The 21,402-nt window shown below is 45.2% G+C and overlaps 1 protein-coding gene across 1 annotated transcript; it reads left to right on the top strand.

Annotated features, from left to right (window-relative positions):
• The first annotated feature begins 8,272 nt into the window (after positions 1-8,272).
• Positions 8,273-12,510, top strand: LOC122943958. The gene is made up of 3 exons (XM_044302116.1): positions 8,273-8,551; positions 9,513-9,666; positions 11,783-12,510. Exons 1-3 carry the CDS (start codon positions 8,371-8,373, stop codon positions 12,423-12,425), a joined length of 978 nt encoding a protein of 325 aa, XP_044158051.1. The 5' UTR covers positions 8,273-8,370; the 3' UTR covers positions 12,426-12,510.
• Positions 12,511-21,402: the final 8,892 nt, after the last annotated feature.

The raw sequence follows: 21,402 nt of genomic DNA, 5'->3' as shown, positions 1-21,402 counted from the left end.
GATAAATAATAATACAGGACTCTTAAGATGCCCTGTTATTGGAATGATTAATAAAAAATTACAGGGAATGTCACTGGGGTATTTTGGATTTTGAAACGTTAGACAGAAGAGGCCCTGCTGCCGCTTTGTTGACTCTAGATAACTCCTGCCTGATCGCACGTCCCTGTGACGTCCAGGATCCAATTACCGTAGATATCTTCTCTATCAACTTTCGATGTTCTTTTATGCGCCTACCATGGTGATCACGGGTAACGGGGAATCAGGGTTCCATGCCAGAGAGGGAGCGTGAGAAAGGGATACGACATCCAAGGGAGGTCAATAGCTGAAATGTGATCGAGCGGAAATGTGGGACAAGTTGTTAAAGCGGAAGAATCGAATGAAAGGAGGTGGCGCGCGTCAATTAAAGATCAAATTTCGGTCTCTGTCAACTTTGCAGAGCAGGGGTTTATTTACTGCAAAACTGCGTTTATGTCACCCACCAATTGAACAGATGATTTTACAAAAATTAGTTCCCTGTCACCTATGCAGAGCAGGGGTTGTATACGGCAAAAATTGTAAAATGTCACCTGAGAATGTAACAGACGATTTTTTGAAATTAAGGTCCCTGTCACCTATGCAGAGAAGGGGTTTATTCACAGTAAAAATGGTAAAATGTCACCCAAGAACGTAACAGACGCTTTTGCACCCTGCTCCTTCTTTTGCTGTGCTGGTGCCTCTGTGCGACCACCGCCTCTTCCCCCAAACTGCACACGTCACTTGCATGACCTTGATTCCATGTGGGGTTTAGTACCTCATCATCCTCCACATCATCTTGTACACACCTTTTACCTCTGCCCTCCTTGTCGGTCTGCCACTGCAGAAAGCCGCAGCAGTTGGCACCTGTGTTTCGTCATCATCAGAGACGTGCTGCGGTGGGCTTCCCATGTCCTCATCCTGAAACATAAGTGGTTGGGCATCAGTGCACTCAATCTCTTCCACTTCTGGGGCAGGGCTTTGTGGATGGCCCTGGGAAACCCTGCTAACAGAGTCATCAAAAAGCATAAGAGACTGCTGCATGACTTGGGGCTCAGACTGCTTGCCTGATTTGCAAGGGGGTGAGTTAAAAGACAGATGGCCATGGGCTGCAGGTGCCAACTCTGATCTTTCAGCAGGTGACTGGGTGGGAGACAATGTGAAGGAACTGGAGGCACTGTCAGCCACGCAATCTACTATCGCCTGTACTTGTTCTGGCCTCACCATTCGTAGAGCCGCATTCAGTCCTACCAAATAATGCTAAAGGTTCTGTCGCCTACTCGCACCTGAGGAAGGTGTTTCACTTGTGCGTGTAGCTGGTACAGATCGACCACATCCTCTCCCTGCAACAGAAGCTCCACCAACACCTGCAGCACCACGATCGGTGCCACGTCCCTTATTTGACGCTCTCCTCATTCTTTGCATTCACCAACCAAACTAACAGATGGTTTATGTCAGGAAACAATGTAACTGCCCATAGTCAACAATTAAGTTCACTGAGAGTAAGGCTGTGTCGGTGTCATAAAGAGGAAAAATTTCTTGAGGTCACACAAAAGTGTGACAGGTGAATTTTATACAATTACTTCATGATCACAAATTTTTTTAATTTGTCAACCAACATATCCCTGAGAAATGCCAGTTGGAATATGACTGATTAATAAGCTTTGCTTTGCTTGAATTCCGTAGGCAGCCTATATGACCCTCATGCAACTTTAACGCCATTTAGAATATTTTAGCAACTTTTCCAAAAATGAGTTGCTTTTATGTAGAATTGAATGGGTAAGATTGTGCAGATCTATTGTAGAACAAGTTTTATGCCGCCTGGTGTCTGCACCACAGGCAGAGGCGTATGTAAAGAAGATGTCTGCAGCTTCAGGACCGAGTGCAGCCTGTGTGTGAGAGCGACACCCTCGACGTGGTCAGTGAGTGACAGTCAGAGTCACAATGTTACTCACTCACACTGACCAAGTTAAGTCCCCCTGGCCTGAGGCTCAGCCTGAGCAACTGAGCTGGGCTGAGGCACAATTTTAATAAACTAAACAGTGCATGGCCTGCTGCACCATCGCTCAGACCAGGTAGGGAGTGAGGGCAGCAGTAGTAGGTGTCTGTATTTCTTCAGTTTAACAATTGCTGCTGCCCAGAGGGGTAATTTTTGTGGGGAAAATGTGTCTCAGGCTGAGCCTCAGGAAAAGTCATAACTGGACCAGGATTAATAATGGAGGATTATTATTGTGGGGGCCTAGGTGGAATATGCACACTAGTAATATTCTTTCCCATAGGCCTATTGTGCAGCAAATTCCAATTAGGCCCCCACAATAATAATCCTTTGCATTAATCCATTGTTAGTTCACTTACATGGGGGGGGGGGGGGGGCTGTATCTTATATGGGACAATATGCTGGAGGGGCTGAAGGCAGGAGAGTGATGTATCTTACATGGGACTGTATGCCGGAGGGGCTGAATGAAGGCAGGGAAGTGATGTGTCTTACATGGGACTGTATGCTGGAGGGGCTGAAGGCAGCAGAGGGTTGTATCTTAGATGGGACTGTATGCTGGAGGGGCTGAAGGCAGGAGAGTGATGTATCTTACATGGGACTGTATGCTGGAGGGTCTAAAGGCAGGGGAGTGATTTATCTTACAAGGGACTGTATGCTGGAGGGGCTGAAGGGGGTCATAATTATTACTATAATACAGAGGGGGCCATAATTATTACAATAATACTACAGAGGGGGCCATTATAATATTATAATTATACAGAGGGAATTATACGTATGGGCACTACGGGGGGAGGGGAGGTCTGTTATCTGAGAATGATAGTAAAGTAAGGAATCTAAAATAAAATCTGTAGCTCTGCAGAGACGAGACGCGCCTGAAAAAAAGTATCATGACAGTTCTATCTCCGAATAAAGACGCTAAGGAAAGTCTACATCACAGGAGATGTCACTGGATGTAACAGATATGGTGCGGTATTTTCTTGTATATTTCATAGCAATGTATGTAATGTCCATCCAAATATCTGTTTTGGAGGGGGGGTGGATATAGAATTTGGCCCACACTGCTGAAGCCCGGCCCCAGACTTCAGGTCACACTGTGTGTGTTCTGAATTCTGGGGCCTCACACCCATCTACTACATTATCTGTACTCAGAGAGTTGACACTGTGTTATTTGTGGTGTTATGTAGGAATGCAGGTGACACCTACTGCACTATTTGTAAAATAAACAAATTTCACAAATTTTTCTGTTACATTGTCGGGTGACATTCACCAATTTTTGGCTCTGATATAACCCTGCTCTACCTAGTTGACAGCTTAATAAATGTCACTAATTTTCTGTTACATTGTCGGGTGACATTCACCAATTTTTGGCTGTTATATGCCCCTGCTCTACCTAGTTGACAGGTTAATACATTTCACTAATTTTTCTGTTACATTCTTGGGTGACATTTTACAATTTTTGCCGTGAATAAACCCCTGCTCTGCATAGGTGACAGGGACCGAAATTTTTGAAAATCATCTGTTCCATTGGTGGGTGACATTAACCCATTTCTGGCGATGAAAAACCCCTGCTCTGCATAAGTGACAGGGACTTAAAGGGAACCTGTCACCGGGATTTTGTGTATAGAGCTGAGGACATGGGTTGCTAGATGGCCTCTAGCACATCCGCAATACCCAGTCCCCATAGCTCTGTGTGCTTTTATTGTGTAAACAAACCGATTTGATACATATGCAAATTAACCTGAGATGAGTCCTGTACATGAGACGAGTCAGGGACAGGACTCATCTCAGGGTAATTTGCATATGTATTAAATCGGTTTTTTTACACAATAAAAGCACACAGAGCTATGGGGACTGGGTATTGCAGATGTGCTAGGGGCGATCTAGCAGCCCATGTCCTCAGCTCTATACCCCAAATCCAGGTGACAGGTTCCCTTTAAATTTCTAAAATTCGTCTTTAATTGGCCCTTTCATTCGAACCTTCTGCTTTAATAACTTGTCCCACATTTCTGCTCGATTACATTGCAGCCATTGACCTCCCTTGGATGAGGTCTCCCTTTCTCACGCTCCCTCTCCGGCGTGGATCCCTGCTTCGCCGCTAACCGTGATCAATATGGTAGGCGCATAAAAGAACATTGAAAGTTGATAGAGCAGATATCTAATTGGATCGTGGACATCACGGGGACGTGCGACATGCTGGAGCAGTATGTGAGCACATGCCTACACGTACTGACTGATGGATCTGCCCCCTTCAACTTCTGGGTCTACAAATTGGGCCCATAGGCCTGAGCTTGCCCTTTACGCCTTGGAGGTGCTGGCCTGCCATGCAGCCAGTGTATTTTCTGAACGTTTGTTTAGCACGGCTTGAGGGGGTTATCACAGGTTACATTTCAAAATGTTTTGGGGTGTACCCTAATTTAAACAATTTTTTTTTTTTAATTTAAAATAAAACCAAAAAGCAGTGTAGGCTACCTCCTCATCCTCCATCGCCACTTCCACCTACAACCCCACATCCACCGACTCCTCAACCTCCTACTCCATATGGACCTCGTCCTCCAAGATCAAGATTATAATTTTTATTTTTACATATTTTATGTTACCGTATTTTTCGCCCTATAAGACGCACCGGCCCATAAGACGCACCTAGGTTTTTGGGGAGGAAAATAAGAAAAAAATTATTTTTAACCAAAAGGTGTCCTTTTGGTGGGTTTGGAACTAATGGTGGTCTGTGGGTGGCACTATTACTGGGGATCTGTGAAGGACACTGTTATGGGGGGGATCTGTGGATGACGGACACTGTTATGGGGGGATCTGTGGATGACGGACACTGTTATGGGGGGGATCTGTGGATGACGGACACTGTTATGGGGGGGATCTGTGGATGACGGACACTGTTATGGGGGGGATCTGTGTACGACGGACACTGTTATGGGGGGGATCTGTGGATGACGGACACCATTATGGGGGGGATCTGTGGATGACGGACACTGTTATGGGGGGATCTGTGGATGACGGACACTGTTATGGGGGGGGATCTGTGGATGACGGACACTGTTATGGGGGGGGATCTGTGGATGACTGACACACTGTTACAGGGGGGGATCTGTGGATGGCACTGTTACAGGGGGGGATCTGTGGATGGCACTGTTACAGGGAGGGATCTGTGGATGGCACTGTTACAGGGGGGATCTGTGGATGGCACTGTTACAGGGGGGATCTGTGGGTGGCACTGTTATATATGTGCCATCCACAGACCCCCGACCCCATAACAGTGGCATCCACAGCCCCCCAGCCCATAACAGTGACATCCACAGCCCCCCAGCCCATAACAGTGGCATCCACAGAACCCCCTCCCCCTTAACTGTGCCATCCACGGATCAGCTCGCCCACCCACCCACCCGCCCACCTCCCCCCCCGCCTCTGCCGCCCCCAGTATACTAATATTAAATGTCTTATTCAATTAAAATGTATTATATATGCCCCCTCACTCCTAAATTCCTATTAGTACCTTACATCCTATTCCTAGGTTCTGTAATGCAGGCCGGGCGGCCGGCGCGTCACTCACTGACGTCACTTGCCTGCGCCGCCTGCTTCATTCATAAAGTAGGCGGCGCAGGCACGTGACATCAAGGAGTTACGCTGCCGCCCGCCCGGCCTGCATTACAGAATCTAGGAATAGGATGTAAGGTACGATTAGCAATTTAGGAGTGAGGGGGCATATCTAATACATTTTAATTGAATAAGACATTTAATATTAGTATACCGGAGTGGCGGGGCGGGGCTATAGTACATTGATTGCACCGCCCCGCCGCTATTCCCGGCCCCCAGCTCCTCCTCCCAGTCCTTCCCCCGGCCCCCGCTGACTCTACATCGCATCCAGCGATGTTAAATTGTCAGCATTCGCGCCATAAGACGCAGGGGCATTTCCCCCCGATTTTTTTGGGGGGAAAAGTGCGTCTTATGGGGCGCAAAATACGGTATTTTAACTGCTTAAGGACCGGGCTCATTTTCACCTTTAAGGACCAGGCCATTTTTTGCAAATCTGACCAGTGTCACTTTATGTGTGAATAACTTTAAAATTCTTTTAGTTATCCAAGCCATTCTGAGATTGTTTTTTCATCACATATTGTACTTCAAAATTTACCCAAATTTTGGGAAATTTTTCACATTTCCAAGTTTCAATTTCTCTACTTCTATAATACATAGAAATACCTCCAAAAATAGTTATTAGTTTACATTCCCCATATGTCTACTTCATGTTTGGATCATTTTGGTAATGCCATTTTATTTTTGGGGATGTTACAAGGCTTAGAAGTTTAGAAGCAAAGGTTTGCAAACTTTGATAACCCTTTAGGTGTTCCACAAGAGTTATTGGCAAATGGAGATGAAATTTCAGAATTTCAATTTTTGGGCAAATTTTCAATTTTAATCCATTTTTTTAAGTAACAAAGCAAGGGTTAACAGCCAAACAAAACTCAATATTTATTGCCCTGATCCTGTAGTTTATAGAAACACCCCATATGTGGTTGAAAACTGTACGGGCACACGGCAGGGCGCAGAAGGAAAGGAACACCATATGGTTTCTGGAAGGCAGATTTGGCTGGACTGGTTTATTTACACCATGTCCAAAATTATTTTTTTGACAGTTTTTATTTGAGGGGTTAGGCCATGGGGTATTTTTATAGAGCAGATTATTACAGACGTGGCAATACCTAATATGTCTAGTTAAATGTATTTAGGTTTTACACTATAATATCCTTTTTTTTAAAAAAAAAAAAACATTTTAGTATCTCCATAGTCTGAGAGTAAGTTTTTTTTTTTAGCCGATTGTCTTAGGTAGGGGCTCATCTTTTGCGGGATGAGAGGACGGTTTTATTGGCACTATTTTGGGGGGCATATGACTTTTTGATCGCTTGCTATTACACTTTTTGTGATGTAAGGTGACAAAAAAAATAGCTTTTTTTACACCTTTTTATTTTTTTGACTGTGTTCATCTGAGGGGTTACATCATAGGGTATTTTTATAGAGCAGATTATTACGGACGTGGCGATACCCAATATGTATACTGTTTTTCTATTTATTATAGTTTTACAAAATAATATCATTTCAGTCTTAAGTCTGAGAACCATAGTTTTTAATTTCTTTTTTTCCTGGGCGATTGTCAGCGGCTAAATAGAATTAAAATTGGGGAAGGGGATTATAAATTTTGTACTCTATGGAAGCGTGGTACTCCCTGAAGCAACCGTCAATGCAGAGTCCCGGACAATCGGGGCACGTGTCACACAGAGTGGTCTCCTTCCGTATCCCCCTCATGTGACACACTCTGCACTTTTTTGGGGTCCGTTCCTTCTTTCCAGTATGGGGGACCACACCTGGAAAGTGTTGGCCAGGGACGATACGGGCCCTTCCAGTTCCCGAGGTACTCCGGCCTGCTCTTTCCCGGTCAGAAAAGATCAGGGCCTTGAGGACTGCCTCATAGAACTGCAGGAATTTCCCTGTGTTGCCAGCACTCCAGGACAGCACAAAAGAGTTGTGCAAGGCAACCTGTACCAAGTAGACCACAACTTTTTTGTACCATGCCCGGGTTTTGCACATGCCATTATATGGCTTGAGGACTTGATCAGAGAGATCAACTCCTCCCATATACCGATTGTAGTTAATGATACAATCAGGCTTGAGGATCGTTGCTGCGGTACCTCGCACGGGACAGGGGTGATGCTGTTACCGTGAATTGTGGACAGTACAGGAAATCATTGGCCACTAGGGTTTATTTATTTAATTCAAAACCTATTAAACTATTATTGATTGTGATAATAGGGCTTGGGCCCCAAGAATAATTTCCTCTGGTGGATCCAAGGAGCCCTAATCCAACACTGCAAATTTTTTCTCACCTGTAGTCATCATTCGACTACGGCCTCATGCACACGACCGTTGTGTGCATCCGCGGCCGTTGTTCCGTTTTCCGTCTTTTTTCGCGGACCCATTGACTTTCAATGGGTCCGTGGAAAATTCGGAAAATGCACCGTTTGGCTTCCGCGTCCGTCATCCGTTTTTCCAGTCCGTGAAAAAAATATGACCTGTCCTATTTTTCTCACGGATCACGGTTCGCGGACCCATTCAAGTCAATGGGTCCGTGAAAAAACGCGGATGCACCTTATAAGCCTTCCGTGTGTCATCCGCGTCCGTTTTTTCTGCGGATTGGTTGCCGGGAAACCTGTCTCCAAGTCATTTTGCACAAAAAAAAAAAAAAAAGGAGACAGGAAGTTGAAAGTAGACGATTGGCAAGCCTTGTTTGTGAGGAGATTTACCTCAGACAAGAATTGTCATCAGGAAGTTTGGTGCAAGTTCACTATCAAACAGACAAAATGCCCAAATGGAATGTTGAAAAGTTGATAACTTTAGTACAAGAAAGGCCCGAGCTATGGGACACTCGCTCCTCCGCCTATCAGGACCGCGTACGGAAGGAGATCTCATGGGAGAAAGTGGCCCGTCGCCTCAAGCCACGCGAGTGGGATAAAGAGGATAACAGAGGTCGTGCAGAACTAGGTACGTGCAAGCAATGTCGCAAAGAGGTTTGGTACTTGTGTAGTCCCTTAAGAAAAAGTAAATTACTTCAGAGAATTCCCAATCATGTCCCATAGGAGGCCTGGCTTAATTGTGTATTGCAGGGATGCTCAACATGTGGCCCTCCAGCTGTTGTTAAACAACACCTCCCAACTAGGCCCTGCTGTACCTGAAGGCCTGCTGAGAGTTGTCATTTTGCAACAGCGGAAGGGACGCAGGGTGAGCATCCCTGCTCGCGTGGTATGTACATGTAGGGGCCCAGCTGTAGGCGAAGCAGGTGAAGCAGCTACATTGTGTCCATGAGCTTGAAAGGCCCTATCCGGGAAGAGGGGGGAGTAGATTTAAATACTTTGTCATGGACCCCTCCACAGTGTCTGCACAGTTAGATATACAGGAACAGTATAGGTAATCTAAAAAAGCTAGAAACTGCATCCTGAGAAAAGAGAGTGTTCATTACTAGCCACTGGACTTGAGGCGGCTTGTAAGGAAGGTGTTGCAAAGAAATTACTGTGGTAGGGGGGCCATCTTTGACATTTGTCATTGTGGCCAGTCATTTATCTTTACGCCACTGGGTATGTTTGTACTACTTTTCTAGTATTATTTTACGCCCCCTTCCTGTTTTAATGTCTGTTCCCACCTTACCTTCTGCCCACCGTTGTAATGCATTCTGTGGCTTTTTTGGGCAAGTTTGAACACATGTGCCATGTTGAACAGTATCTTTAATCTTCTCTCTCTTGGCAGTTACATGAAATAGTCTTTTTAAAAGCCAATCTCCCCATATTTTCACCATTCCTGAAATTGTCTACCATTCTCTTTCACCCACAAGTGGTGAAGTGCATTTTTTAAATTTTAATCATTCCATAAATTCAACGCGCTTTTCTTTTGAAAAAAACAAATTTGAGTAATTCTCAGTTTATTCAACTTTGGATGTTTGTTTTGACAGTGAAAAATGTCAAGGTCCGCTGGAACAGCTGCAGGGACCAGTTCCGGAGGGAGCTCAACGAAAAGGGCCGCAGCGGAGAAGGGACATCCCGCAAAAGGCCCTACATCTATACTCAGCAGCTGAGCTTCCTTCGTCCGGTGATGGAGTTGAGGCCGTAAGTTTTATTTGTTACCGTCATAAAAACATTTTGATTCAATTCATGTCCGAAAACACCATGCAAACATATATGTGTTATACCTTTAGGCTCAGTCTGCACGACGACATTTGGTGCGCATCAAAAAGTCAACCAACAGATAGGATGCAACAGTTGTGGGGCAACATTTTGATGCCATCATCTTGTGCGACAACTTTTAAAAAGGCAGTTTTTGTTGTTGCACTCTAGCATGCGACATTTGACGACTGCGATGTGTCTTTTGCTTTAAAATCAGTCGACAATGGATTTTAGGCGACAGTGGCGTTGCAATCGCAGCATGTCGCATGTTGCAGTGCGACACCCTTGACTGCCTGTAATGACCGGCGTCACACACAGGGAGGAAAACAGGGAAAGCCCTGGCCAACGGAGAGGGAAAGGTGGTGACCCCTAACTCACCTTGCGGCAGGCACCTGACTGCCCTGACGTCCCTACACGGGTTCCTCACCCGTGCGGCGATCACGTGGCTAAACCCTGGCTTTCACAGAAATGAGAACTAGATAGTGAACGGGCCAGTGGGATCGCTAGTCCGCACCACTGCACTAAGAGGGAAACACCAGGGAGAGGACAGACAAATACAAACAAACACAAACACCCAGGTGGACGACCACAGCAGTCCACAAAGGTCCAACAGGGATCCGGAGGGTAGCGTTCTGAAACAACCATCCGAGAACTCAGCAACACAGCTCCAGTGGGTCAGGATAGATGTCCAGGCAGGAAGCTCTATCTCTGGCAACCAGAGAAGTGTGAGAGGGGAATATAAGGAGGTTGGGAGTGCTGGACAAGGAACAGCTGAGAGAAGGAGCTACGGATCCCTGAGTGAGCGAAAAGGGTTTGCATTGCTAACCCAGAAAGCTACCATAAGGAAAACAGCCCTATCTTACATAGAGTGTGCAGCCAACCGCTGCGACCTCCTGACCCCGGGTACAACGGAGTCAGGCGTGGTTCTCGATACCCTCGTGACACTGCCATTCTAAAAATTGATGCGCAACATTGGTGCTACAAAATGGCTCGCCACAAATGTCGTCGTGTAGACCTTGCCTTACTCCAAGTGTGTGATGCAATTTTGGAAGTTGCAGGTTTTCTTCACACATAAGGGGGTTGCCTTTCGACAGGATCGCCAGAGCCACCAATGTATCCATTACATTTGAGAGAAATCTCCCTTTTTGTTGTGTATTTGGAAAATGATGCCTACTCATTGTTGGTTTTTAGTGTAACCAACTTATTCAAAGTAAGTTACTTACCTCGTCAACTATGGGCATTTAGAGAGGATATGCGGCTATTGGCTTACAGCAAATCGTCTGTCCGATGGCAGTTGGATAAAATTCGCCAGCATACCCCTGATTGGGAAGGTGGACACATTGCTCTTGCGGCACATTTAAATATTTTTGCAAATAGGAATGCCTAAATTTGCTGTGTGCATGTTCCTTGACTAGCATCTGACCAGTATAATATCCAAATTTGTATAACTTATATCATGATTTATAACGGATTGTCAGTACACCCTGGAACTCTATCAAGGGGTTCTCTTACCCCATTGTTCTTGGTTTACCAGAAATAAAAGTCCGGCCTGACCCTTGAGCTGGACGAGTAAATGTCGTCAGGCACATCCATACTGGTACACTCTGGCAACGTTAAAAATGCATCCCCCAGCATCAGGGGAATATTTTCAGCTATTTGGACATTAGGACATGCTGGTAGTGAAATTTACAACCAGTTAAGGTGGCACATTTCTTCAGTACGGATGGCCGAGAAGGCCAGAATCTCTTCTGTTGGCTAAGGCAAAACCTGCAAGATTCTAATCTGGCTCCCAAACAACACCCCTTTGTTTAGTGGTTTAAACGTACGCTACTGAAACAGTGTACATATCACATTTGCCCAAATGAGTAAAGTATGCAAAGTGTCATTTGCTTGAAATTGTCAAATAGATGGTTTATTAGACCTTTTGTGCTATATATGTTGCATGCACATACATATATTAGCCATATTCATTGTCCAAAAATAGTTTGTGATGTGGGATGTTGGATTGGCAACTTGAAAAATCAATAATTATTTACATTTGTGTGATTTATATCTACAGAACTGTGGACAATCTGGAGGACAGTGAAGAAACCCCTGCTGTATTTTCCCCGGAATCCAGCCCCCAACATTCCCCAGTGTTGGAATCCACTGAACCACCCATGGGAACCAGTGGTGGGGAACCTGAAAGGCCTGAAACAAGACCACAGCCCAGGAGGAGGAGGAATGCCCGTCAGTCGTCCTCTGAGCTAGCGAATCGGGAAATGATAGATGCCCGAGTCATCCAGTTCCTAGCTCAGAGGAGGACTGATGGGCATGAAGAAACTATGCTTAGGGGGCTTGCGCCAATGCTGAAGCTCGTTCCCCAAGCGAGCCAGCAACAATGTGTGGCCTCCCTTTTGTTGGTCCTTAAAATGTTCTCCCTGCCATACCAGGGAGACATTTTAGGGGATATCAACAATTTATTGCATAAATATATGGTGGCTACGAATCAGCAGCCACCAACATTTCAGCAGGCACCACATCCTTTCCATGGACATCAATCTGGGGGTCCCACTTTCCAGGGCTCCCAAGAGCAGAACCCTCCCCTTGCCCAGTCCTTTAATGTGGGCATGTTTGCTGCTGCTCCCCCTCAACCAGCCCAGGTGCGTCCGGCGTCGTCGTACGCCCCTGGCTCGTTTTCCAGAGACTTATTTGAATTGTAAATTTTATTTTATTTGGTTTGTGTGCTGCTATTGCTTGCATTATTAAGTCACAAAATTACTCCTTTTGAAAACAAAAAAAAGTTTTATTGTTTTTCAGTTAAAATATTTAACAAACAATCAATTGACTTATGTTTTTTCATTTATACAACACAGTGGAACACTTCAACCAGTTTTAGTCACAACAGATATTACCGAAAAAAAGCCCCAAACACACTTCATCTTGCAAGAGAATTTTTTGTATTAAAAATTGGTAAAGAGGTATTAGAAGGTTTGGGGATTCTAATTTTAAAATCAAAATTCCTTGATGTTAGTCATCGCCCCAAAGAAAAACGGGAAAAAAATGCAAAGATTAGGTATTTTAAAAATAGAATTCTCCAAACCTCAGCCCGCAAGCCCACGTCAAGGGTCCTCAGTGTCTTGCGAGTCCCTACACTCAACTATACCACAGTAAATATTTGCAAACTATCTACAAAATAAAAAAACACTAATGAGACCAGAAGATTTCAAAAACTGCCACGAATTGCGTCCCTCTGCCATGGCAAGGACCCCTCGGGGCTTGAAAAGTAGTCTGCATAGAGTTCCCGAACTGCAAGTCCAGCAGTCCCAGGTCGCCTATGCAGGGTCCGATCCAAACCCAATTCTGATGACGTCGGAAGGTCTTCCATGTCACCAGAAGAGGAAGCCTCATGAATCCTGGTGAAGTTGTGTAGAACAACACAAGCTTGAATCACCAGGGTAGCATTATCCGGATTCATCTGTATGGATGACAAAAACACCCTCCACTTGCTGGAGAGTATCCCGAAAGCGCACTCCACATACCGACGGGCACGAGTCAACCGGTAGTTGAAGATACGCCTCCTGACATCCAAACCACGCTTTGGGAAGGGCCGCATAACATGGGTAGTTAATGCAAACCCTTCATCCGCCACGATGACAAATGGAGCCGGCGGACCAGCAGATCCGGGCAGTCTTCTGGCCTCAGGCAGGGCAAGCTGGTTGGCACGAAGCCGCTCACCCATTCTAGAAGCACTAAAGATGCGAGCATCAGCAGTGCTTCCATAGGCCCCAATATCAACCATTATAAACCGGTAGTTACTGTCAGCAACAGCCATCAGTACTACCGAACAAAACTGTTTATAATTGAAGAATCGGGACCCTGAGTGAGGCGGCTTCTTCACACGGATGTGCTTGCCATCCATTGCCCCGATGCAGTTTGGAAACTGCGCAGAAATTTGGAAGCCCTCAGCAATCCGAAACCAATCGTCCGCCTTGGGCTGCGGCATCATCGTCTCTCGGAGTTGCTGCCAGATGACTTGACAAGTGTGACGGACTATCCGAGATATCGTCGAGGTTCCGAGTAGAAACTCAAAATGCAGGGATGCAAATGAGTTACCAGTAGCAAGAAATCTGTAGGCAAATGGAAAAGAAAGTTAAAATTCGACACAAAAACAAAGTGCACAGCAGATGCAGGAATCACATTTAATGTTTTAGATCCAAATAATTTTCAAAAAACAAGGGCAATGGAGTCAAACCTATGGCACGGACGCCAGAGGCAGCACTCTAGGGCCTGTCTTTGGCCACACGCTCACCCTTAAATCTCAATTGAAAAACCCAAATCAAATAACTTTGCATTTGCATACCATTCATCAGCAGAGGCCACACTAAGAACGGGACATACAGCACAGAATGTAGACAGTCTATTATAGTTGTGATGAATAATACATGGAAGCTAAACGAATTCTGAAAGTCGAATATGTGGTAAGTTGTGGGTTAAATTTGGGGATCACATTGTTAACTAAACAGCTCCATCACACTACCTAATGGCCTTTGTTGAATAAGCCAAACCCCTTTAAACCCGTAGTAAAGGGCTAAGAGCCAAACAATACCAGCTATTGGGATGAGGCCAGTATTAACACAAGTGCACAACTGTGTTTGGAGCCTTGGAAATGATGACATTTTCATGCCACTTCAGAAGTATGTTAACATTGTACACAATTAGTATGGTACCTGAAAAACCCTTGAGTTTCATTGAACCAAAACTCACACAAAATAACGTCCTGCGCGGTATTTAGGCGACAAACTGGGGGATGCATGCATAAAGGGCTCCTGACTGAGGGCACCAACTCTTCAAGCCAATATAATAATACACAGCACTCGACAGTAGTTTGAAACCAAAAAGAGAGTTATTCACTCATACAGGCAGGTTACTGCCTGCTGGAACCTGGCTGACTGACGAAATAATTCAACTTTATACACAAACTACTGTCCAGTGCATTGGATTATTGCATAGTCTCGTAAACGTTACCTGAACACAAGTTGCAAACTTGCAGAAAGGTGGAAAACTGAAATTCAATTTAGAATGTCATATGATGACAGTGATTACCTGGATTTTAAAGCACAAATTAAATTTAGCAAGCTGAGAAATTAAGCTAACTTTAAGCAAACAGTAGCACATGTCTAACAGCAGCCATTTTCTGCCACATGTTCCTCAAGATACAAGCACGGCACATTACTGGGGTAACTTTACAAGTACTATACTGCTTACCTCAACGTGACGATGAGCCTTTCCTCAGGTGAAATGCTGCGCCTCATATTGGTGTCCATAAAGGTAAGGACAGTACGTAGAGACGACAGCAAGCGATCAAAGGTACCCACTGACATCCGACAGAAGGCAAAGAACTTCTCAGGATGCAGCCGCAGATCTTTGTAGAGGGTATGGAAGTGTCCTTTCCGGTAACGTTGTGAAACAATCGGATGGACCCAAAATCGTCGCCTTCTACGCGGTTCCTCCTCCAACAAAGGAGTGCGCTGTCCCCAACGCCGAGAAACCAGCCAATGCAGCACGACCTCTTCCTCTGAATCCGACATGGTGATACAGCAAAGAGTAGCAGCCAAAATAACCTCTGTACTCTGGAAAGACTACAGAAAATGGCCACAAAACCAAACTCAGGTGCCCTTGATTTATACCAGTTTCTAGGGTGGAGTTAGTAAAAATTCATTTTTTTCAACAGACCATGATTTTGTACGGTCCGCAAAAAAAACGGACACGGAGACACACGGAAGCACAACGGATGAAAAAACGGACACGGATCACGGAACAACGGAGGCCCGTTTTGCGGACCTTAAAAAAAAACGGTCGTGTGCATGAGGCCTACAGCAGATTTGTTTGTAGTGCTCTGTTACCATGGAGACACATCAATCTCCATAAGAGCTGTAGACACAAAACCTTGGGTTCTAGTGAGGCATTTGGAGAGATTGAAATACAACATAATTCATCCCAATATTAAAGGGGCTGTATAGTACAAAGACATAGATGACCTATCCTCGGTATAGGTAACCAATATCAGATGACTGGAGGTCCAACTACCGCCCCCCCCCCCCCACCCGCTAATCATCTTTTTCAAGAGGTAGTGGTGCTAGTGTGAGACTTGCGGCTGCTTCAAAATTATTGTATCTGTGCGTCATTTCATTTGCAGCAGCGGCACAATGTAGTTACACTTAATAGAATTACATTGCGCAGTCTCTAGAAGCCAGACAATGTGCAGGGTCATTTTGGAGCATTCTGACAAGTGCCGCGACCCTTTCATACAGCTGATTGGCAGGGGGTGCTGGACGTCTAACCCTCGGTGAGCTGATATTGAGGATAGGTCTTCAATATATTTTCACTGCACAGTCCCTTTAATATATTCAATATAGAAATAAGACCATATTTATAAGCTTGTAGCTGCAGACATATTACCCATGTAGTCTGAGAAATGGAGGTAATAACAGTAATTGCACAGTATTAAATACATAGATTAGTGAGTGAAGCTGTAACATCAGTTTATTCAACACGACTACAAGATGATGGAAGGAGCAAACAAGACTCAATGAAATAAAGATAGAATACTGTAATTAGATAGCAGTGAGGCTGCACAAGACACAATTACAGAGGTTGGAAGTCTCAATTATTACACTGATTATCCATAATTATTCTACATTGGAGTGTCTTAGTTTCCTTCTTTAGCTGACACCTTGAGTAGCAGCACTGATGATGTCTAGACAGATAAAACTACCTTTTGGAATCATTTAGAGAAAAAAGGACATTGGCAAGGGGAGCCAAGCACATACCTGTTTTTTTTTGGTACATACACAAGGCTGGGATAAAGTGTAGGCAAAGGTAGGCATGGGGATGTTTTCCTCATTGTTACCGTTCACCACAATAAGAAAAAAATTATTTGGCCCAATGTATTGAATTCAAATTCAGGCCTTTTTTTACAGGCACCTGACACTATCTGGCTATCTATTTAGGTACCGTATTACACTAATACAGGCACAGCAGTAACCACAGATTTAGCTGAATATAAATTGTAGGCCTATAATTTAAGCGCTGGATGACAGGTATACGTTTACGGACAGAATTAGACTTGGAAATGCACGGTAGAGTGTGAAGTTATTGAAGATGACCCTATCCGCACCTTCAATCTAATATACCCTTTTATGGATAGATTTAAACTTGGCCTGATACAGCAGAAACCACAGATTTAGGGAATTGCTAATTTGGGAATTGAATTTCAACCCAGAACAAAATATATCCTTTGCCAGACAGTATTACAATTGGCTAGCCACAGCTGAAACACCAGATTTAGGGTACTGCTATTTTGGCAATTGTATTTCACCCCTCAATAAAATAGCAAGCACAGCCAAGCCCCTGATGTAGGATATAGCAACAAAAAAAACACACTATGGTCGTTAAATGGACTTGGTGGCAGCTTGGTGGCAGAAAAACTGTGGGCAGCCTAAAAACAGTGAGCAATTAAATAGCAGAGGTTGAATGATACACAGCTGTAGATCGATCACTTCATTAAGTGTTTTTGAAGAGTAAATCACTGCCTAATCTCGCCCTAACAGCAGCAGCTGCAACCTATCCCTATACTGATCAGAGCAGAGTGACGTGTGGCGCTATGTGACTCCAGCTTAAATAGAGGCTGGGTCACATGCTGCACTGGCCAATCACAGCCATGCCAATAGTAGGCATGGCTGTGATGGCCTCTTGGGGCAAGTAGTATGACGCTTGTTGATTGGCTGCTTTGCAGCCTTTCAAAAAGCGCCAAGAAAGCGCCGAACACCGAACCTGAACCCAGACTTTTACGAAAATGTTCGGGTTCGGGTCCGTGTCACAAACACCCCAAACTTCCTATACAGTTCGGGTTCGCTCATCCCTACTCGCAAACCATTCAATCGTCATCGCTACAAAATCTTGAGATGTAATGCATGCTTTGTCAGCTGAATAGCATGGAGATAAATTCCCCATGTAGTAAATGTAGAAGAATTCCCCTGTGACCACTTCTATTTGTTTTCCTCAGGTGTTCCTGGCATCAGTCTCCCACCGAAACACCTACATGGCCATCAAGATTATCAACAAAAGAGGGGACAAGGCAGTTACTTTAATGAGAGAGTGGTGGACAGTCTTGGCAGCCCGAGACTGCCCGTCCCTGTGCCACCTCTATGCCGCACATCAGTCTCATGGGAGAGCCTACTTCATCATCGAGTATCTGTCCGGCGGCAGCCTGTGCGGCTACTTGGACATCAACATTAGTGATGGACGAACATCTGCCGGGATTGTTCGCGAATGCGATCGCGCGAACACGATCAAGTGTTCGCGAACCGCAAGTTCGCTGCGGGTCCCATTCATTTTAATGGCAGGCGAACTTGAAAAACCTTCAGCTCATATTTGCAGCCAAGAAATAATTACTAGACGTGCACAAATAGTCCCACAACATAGACAGTGACATACCAGATGTATTGTTCGAATTTGCGATCTCCATTCATAATTTTTTTTCAATGAGAAATATCAGCAATATCATTTTCGTGTACGCACATGCGCAAATGCACTATACAGTACCCAAATGCACTATAAAGAAAGTATATTGGTATACAACCCCCCTGCTTCAATCAGTTTTTTTGGGGAACAACTGGTATATCACACCAGTAGAAATGATTTGTTCCGATAACGCTTGTCCCTCTATATACCTGCAGTATCGCAGCAGAACCGCACACAACTGCCGCACAATACAAATGCACTATAACATAGAAAGTATATTATAACATTGTACAAGGAAGGCAATCCATTAGAATATACATGAAGATAAAATGTAACCTTAAATAATGTTACTATGAGGGTCCATTCACACGTCTGTAAGTGTTTTGCGGATCCGCAAAACACGGACACTGGCAATGTGCATTCCGCAATTTGTGGACCGCACATCGCCGGCACTATAATAGAAAATGCCTAATCTTGTCTGCAATTGCTGACAAGAATAGGACATGTTCTATTTTCTTGTGGAAACAGAAGCACAGATGCGGAAGTGCGGATCCGCAAATGCGGATGTGGATCCGCAAATGCGGACAGCACATTCCAGACCCATTGAAAATGAATGGGTTTGCACCCGTTCCGCTAAATTGTGGAACGGATGCAGACCCATTTTGCGGATGTGTGAATGGAAAAGATATCCCTTAAAATGAAAATAAATAAAATTATTAAAGTTAAGCAAAAAGCATAGATGTGGTAGGCAATAACAAGTGCTCGGCGGCACCAAATCAGAAACCATATGTCCTACCACAATCGGGGGGGTTCCAGTGCACATCGATGAATCCAGGAGGGAAAGCAAAAAAACATCCATCCCTGGGCTAGATGATGATGTGGTATTGAAGGACAGGGTGGTCAAAGAACTGTCCCTGATATTGCCCTACAGGGGGGCTGCTATTCTGGCCCTGATAGCCTAACCACAGACCACCGCCCTGATAAGAGCGACCCCGTCTGGAACCTTAACAGCCTGTCCCTGCTCCACACCAGGGGTGTCGCTAGGTTAAAACATTCGGGGCCTGGGCCCTGGATGTTTTGTCCCATGCCCCGAATGTCCTGCCTGCCTGCTAGATACAACTGTATTGCCGTACTCAGAACGGCAATACAATTGAATCTTACACTGGTAAGAGGCGAAGGACCTGTGGTGACATCACAGGTCATGTGATCAGCAAAACAGGCTGTGATAGGATGACCTGATTGGATGACCTGGATGATGTCACCATCATGTGACCAGTGCAGGATTGGATATCTGTACATGAGGAGAGGTAAGTTAAGGGAGAGGCAGATGCTGGGAGTTGTAGTTATTTAACTGGGATATATGTTAGGGCTGAAGGGAGGGATGTTATTGACATGGAACTGTGTGCTTGAGGTGGCTGGAGGAGGGAGTGATGTTATTTACATGGGACTGTATGTTGAAAGTGGATGGTGGGGGAGAATGATGTTTATGTACATGGGAATTATTGTTTAGGCTACATTCACACTTGCGTTTGGGGATCCGCTTGTGAGATCCGTTTCAAGGCTCTCACAAGCAGCCCCAAATGCATCAGTTTAGCCCCAATGCATTCAGAATGCATCCGTTCAGGACCGATTCGTTTGTATTAGATTTAAATTTCTAAGTCTCAATACGGATCCGTCCTAACTTACATTGAAAGTTAATGGGGGACGGAACCGTTTACAATTGCACCATTTTGTGTGAATGCAAAGGGATCCGTCCCCATTGACTTACATTGTAAGTCAGGACGGATACGTTTGGCCCTGCAAGGCCATGCGGACACAAAAACGCTGCGTGCAGCCGTTTTGGAGGCGGACCCCAAAATGCTGCACGCAGCGTTTTTGTGTCTGCATGGCCTTGCAGGGCCAAACGTATCCGTCCTGACTTACAATGTAAGTCAATGGGGACGGATCCCTTTGCATTCACACAAAATGGTGCAATTGTAAACCGTTCCGTCCCCCATTAACTTTCAATGTAAGTTAGGACGGATCCGTATTGAGACTTAGAAATTCAAATCTAATACAAACGAATCAGTCCTGAACGGATGCATTCGTTTGTATTATCGGTGCGAATCCGTCCTGTACAAGTAGCCTTAGGGGGTGATGTTTACATGGGATTGTGCGTTGGAGGCGGCTGGGGAGGAGGTGATGTTATTTACATGGGACTGTATGGTGGAGAGTGGAGTATAACTGCAGGGGGCACTGCAGATCCAGGGGACATTATAGGCGTTCTTATTACTACTGGGGGCTCTATAGGAGGGTCCTATAGATCCGCCTTATTTCTACTAACTGCTCTATGGGGGCCTTATTACTACTGAGGGGTCTGTAGGGAGCTTTATTACCACTGGGGGAACAACAGGGGGCCTTATTTCTACTGGGGACTCTGTGAGGGTATTATTAATATGGGAGGGTTCTTCTAATAATGGGCGCATTGTTGAGGAGCATTATCACGGTTGGGGCAGTGTTACTAATGAAGGCATTCTAGAAGGGAATTACAATTGGTGGGACTATGGGGAGCACTATTACTATGGGGGGCAGTAATGTTTCTTCAGGATAGTATTTGGGGGTATTGGGGGGGGGCAGGGGCGTAACTAAAGGCTCATGGGCCCCGGTGCAAGAGTTCAGCTTGGGCTCCCCTTCCCTCAGTGCTTTGTGTGTCTTCTTATGCGGCACAAGTGTCTTTGGGCCCCTTTAGGCTCCTGGGCCCAGTAGCGACTGCTAGCTCTGCACCCCCTATAGCTACACCCCTGGGGGGGGCACAGCAAGCAGCAGGATAAGACTGTGGGGACTCCAGTTGGGGGATAATGATAGAATATGAGGAAGCTAAGATGTCTGTGCGTCACACTCTGCAGAGACGAGGCGGCTGAGAGAAGTGTCCGGACCGAGTGGAGAATATCTACAGAGAAGATGATGACAGAGAGGAGACGTCACCTGGAGGCCCTGGATGTGACAGGTAAGTGCTGCTGTATAGTAAGTACAGCAAAGTGCGTGGGGGGGGGGCAACATATTTATTGGAGCTTGTGCCCCGGATCTTTTGAGACCCTAGCAACGCCCCTGCTCCACACAGCAACCTCTTCCTACACTGGCAAAACACTAAATGTAAAATGGTGGCCAGATCAGGTTTATTTATAAAGTAGGGGG

Source organism: Bufo gargarizans, chromosome 7 (genome assembly GCF_014858855.1).
Source record: "Bufo gargarizans isolate SCDJY-AF-19 chromosome 7, ASM1485885v1, whole genome shotgun sequence".
NCBI lineage: Eukaryota > Metazoa > Chordata > Amphibia > Anura > Bufonidae > Bufo > Bufo gargarizans.
The sequence above is the reverse complement of the archived record's forward strand: the minus strand, read 5'-3'. Positions and strand labels throughout refer to the sequence as shown.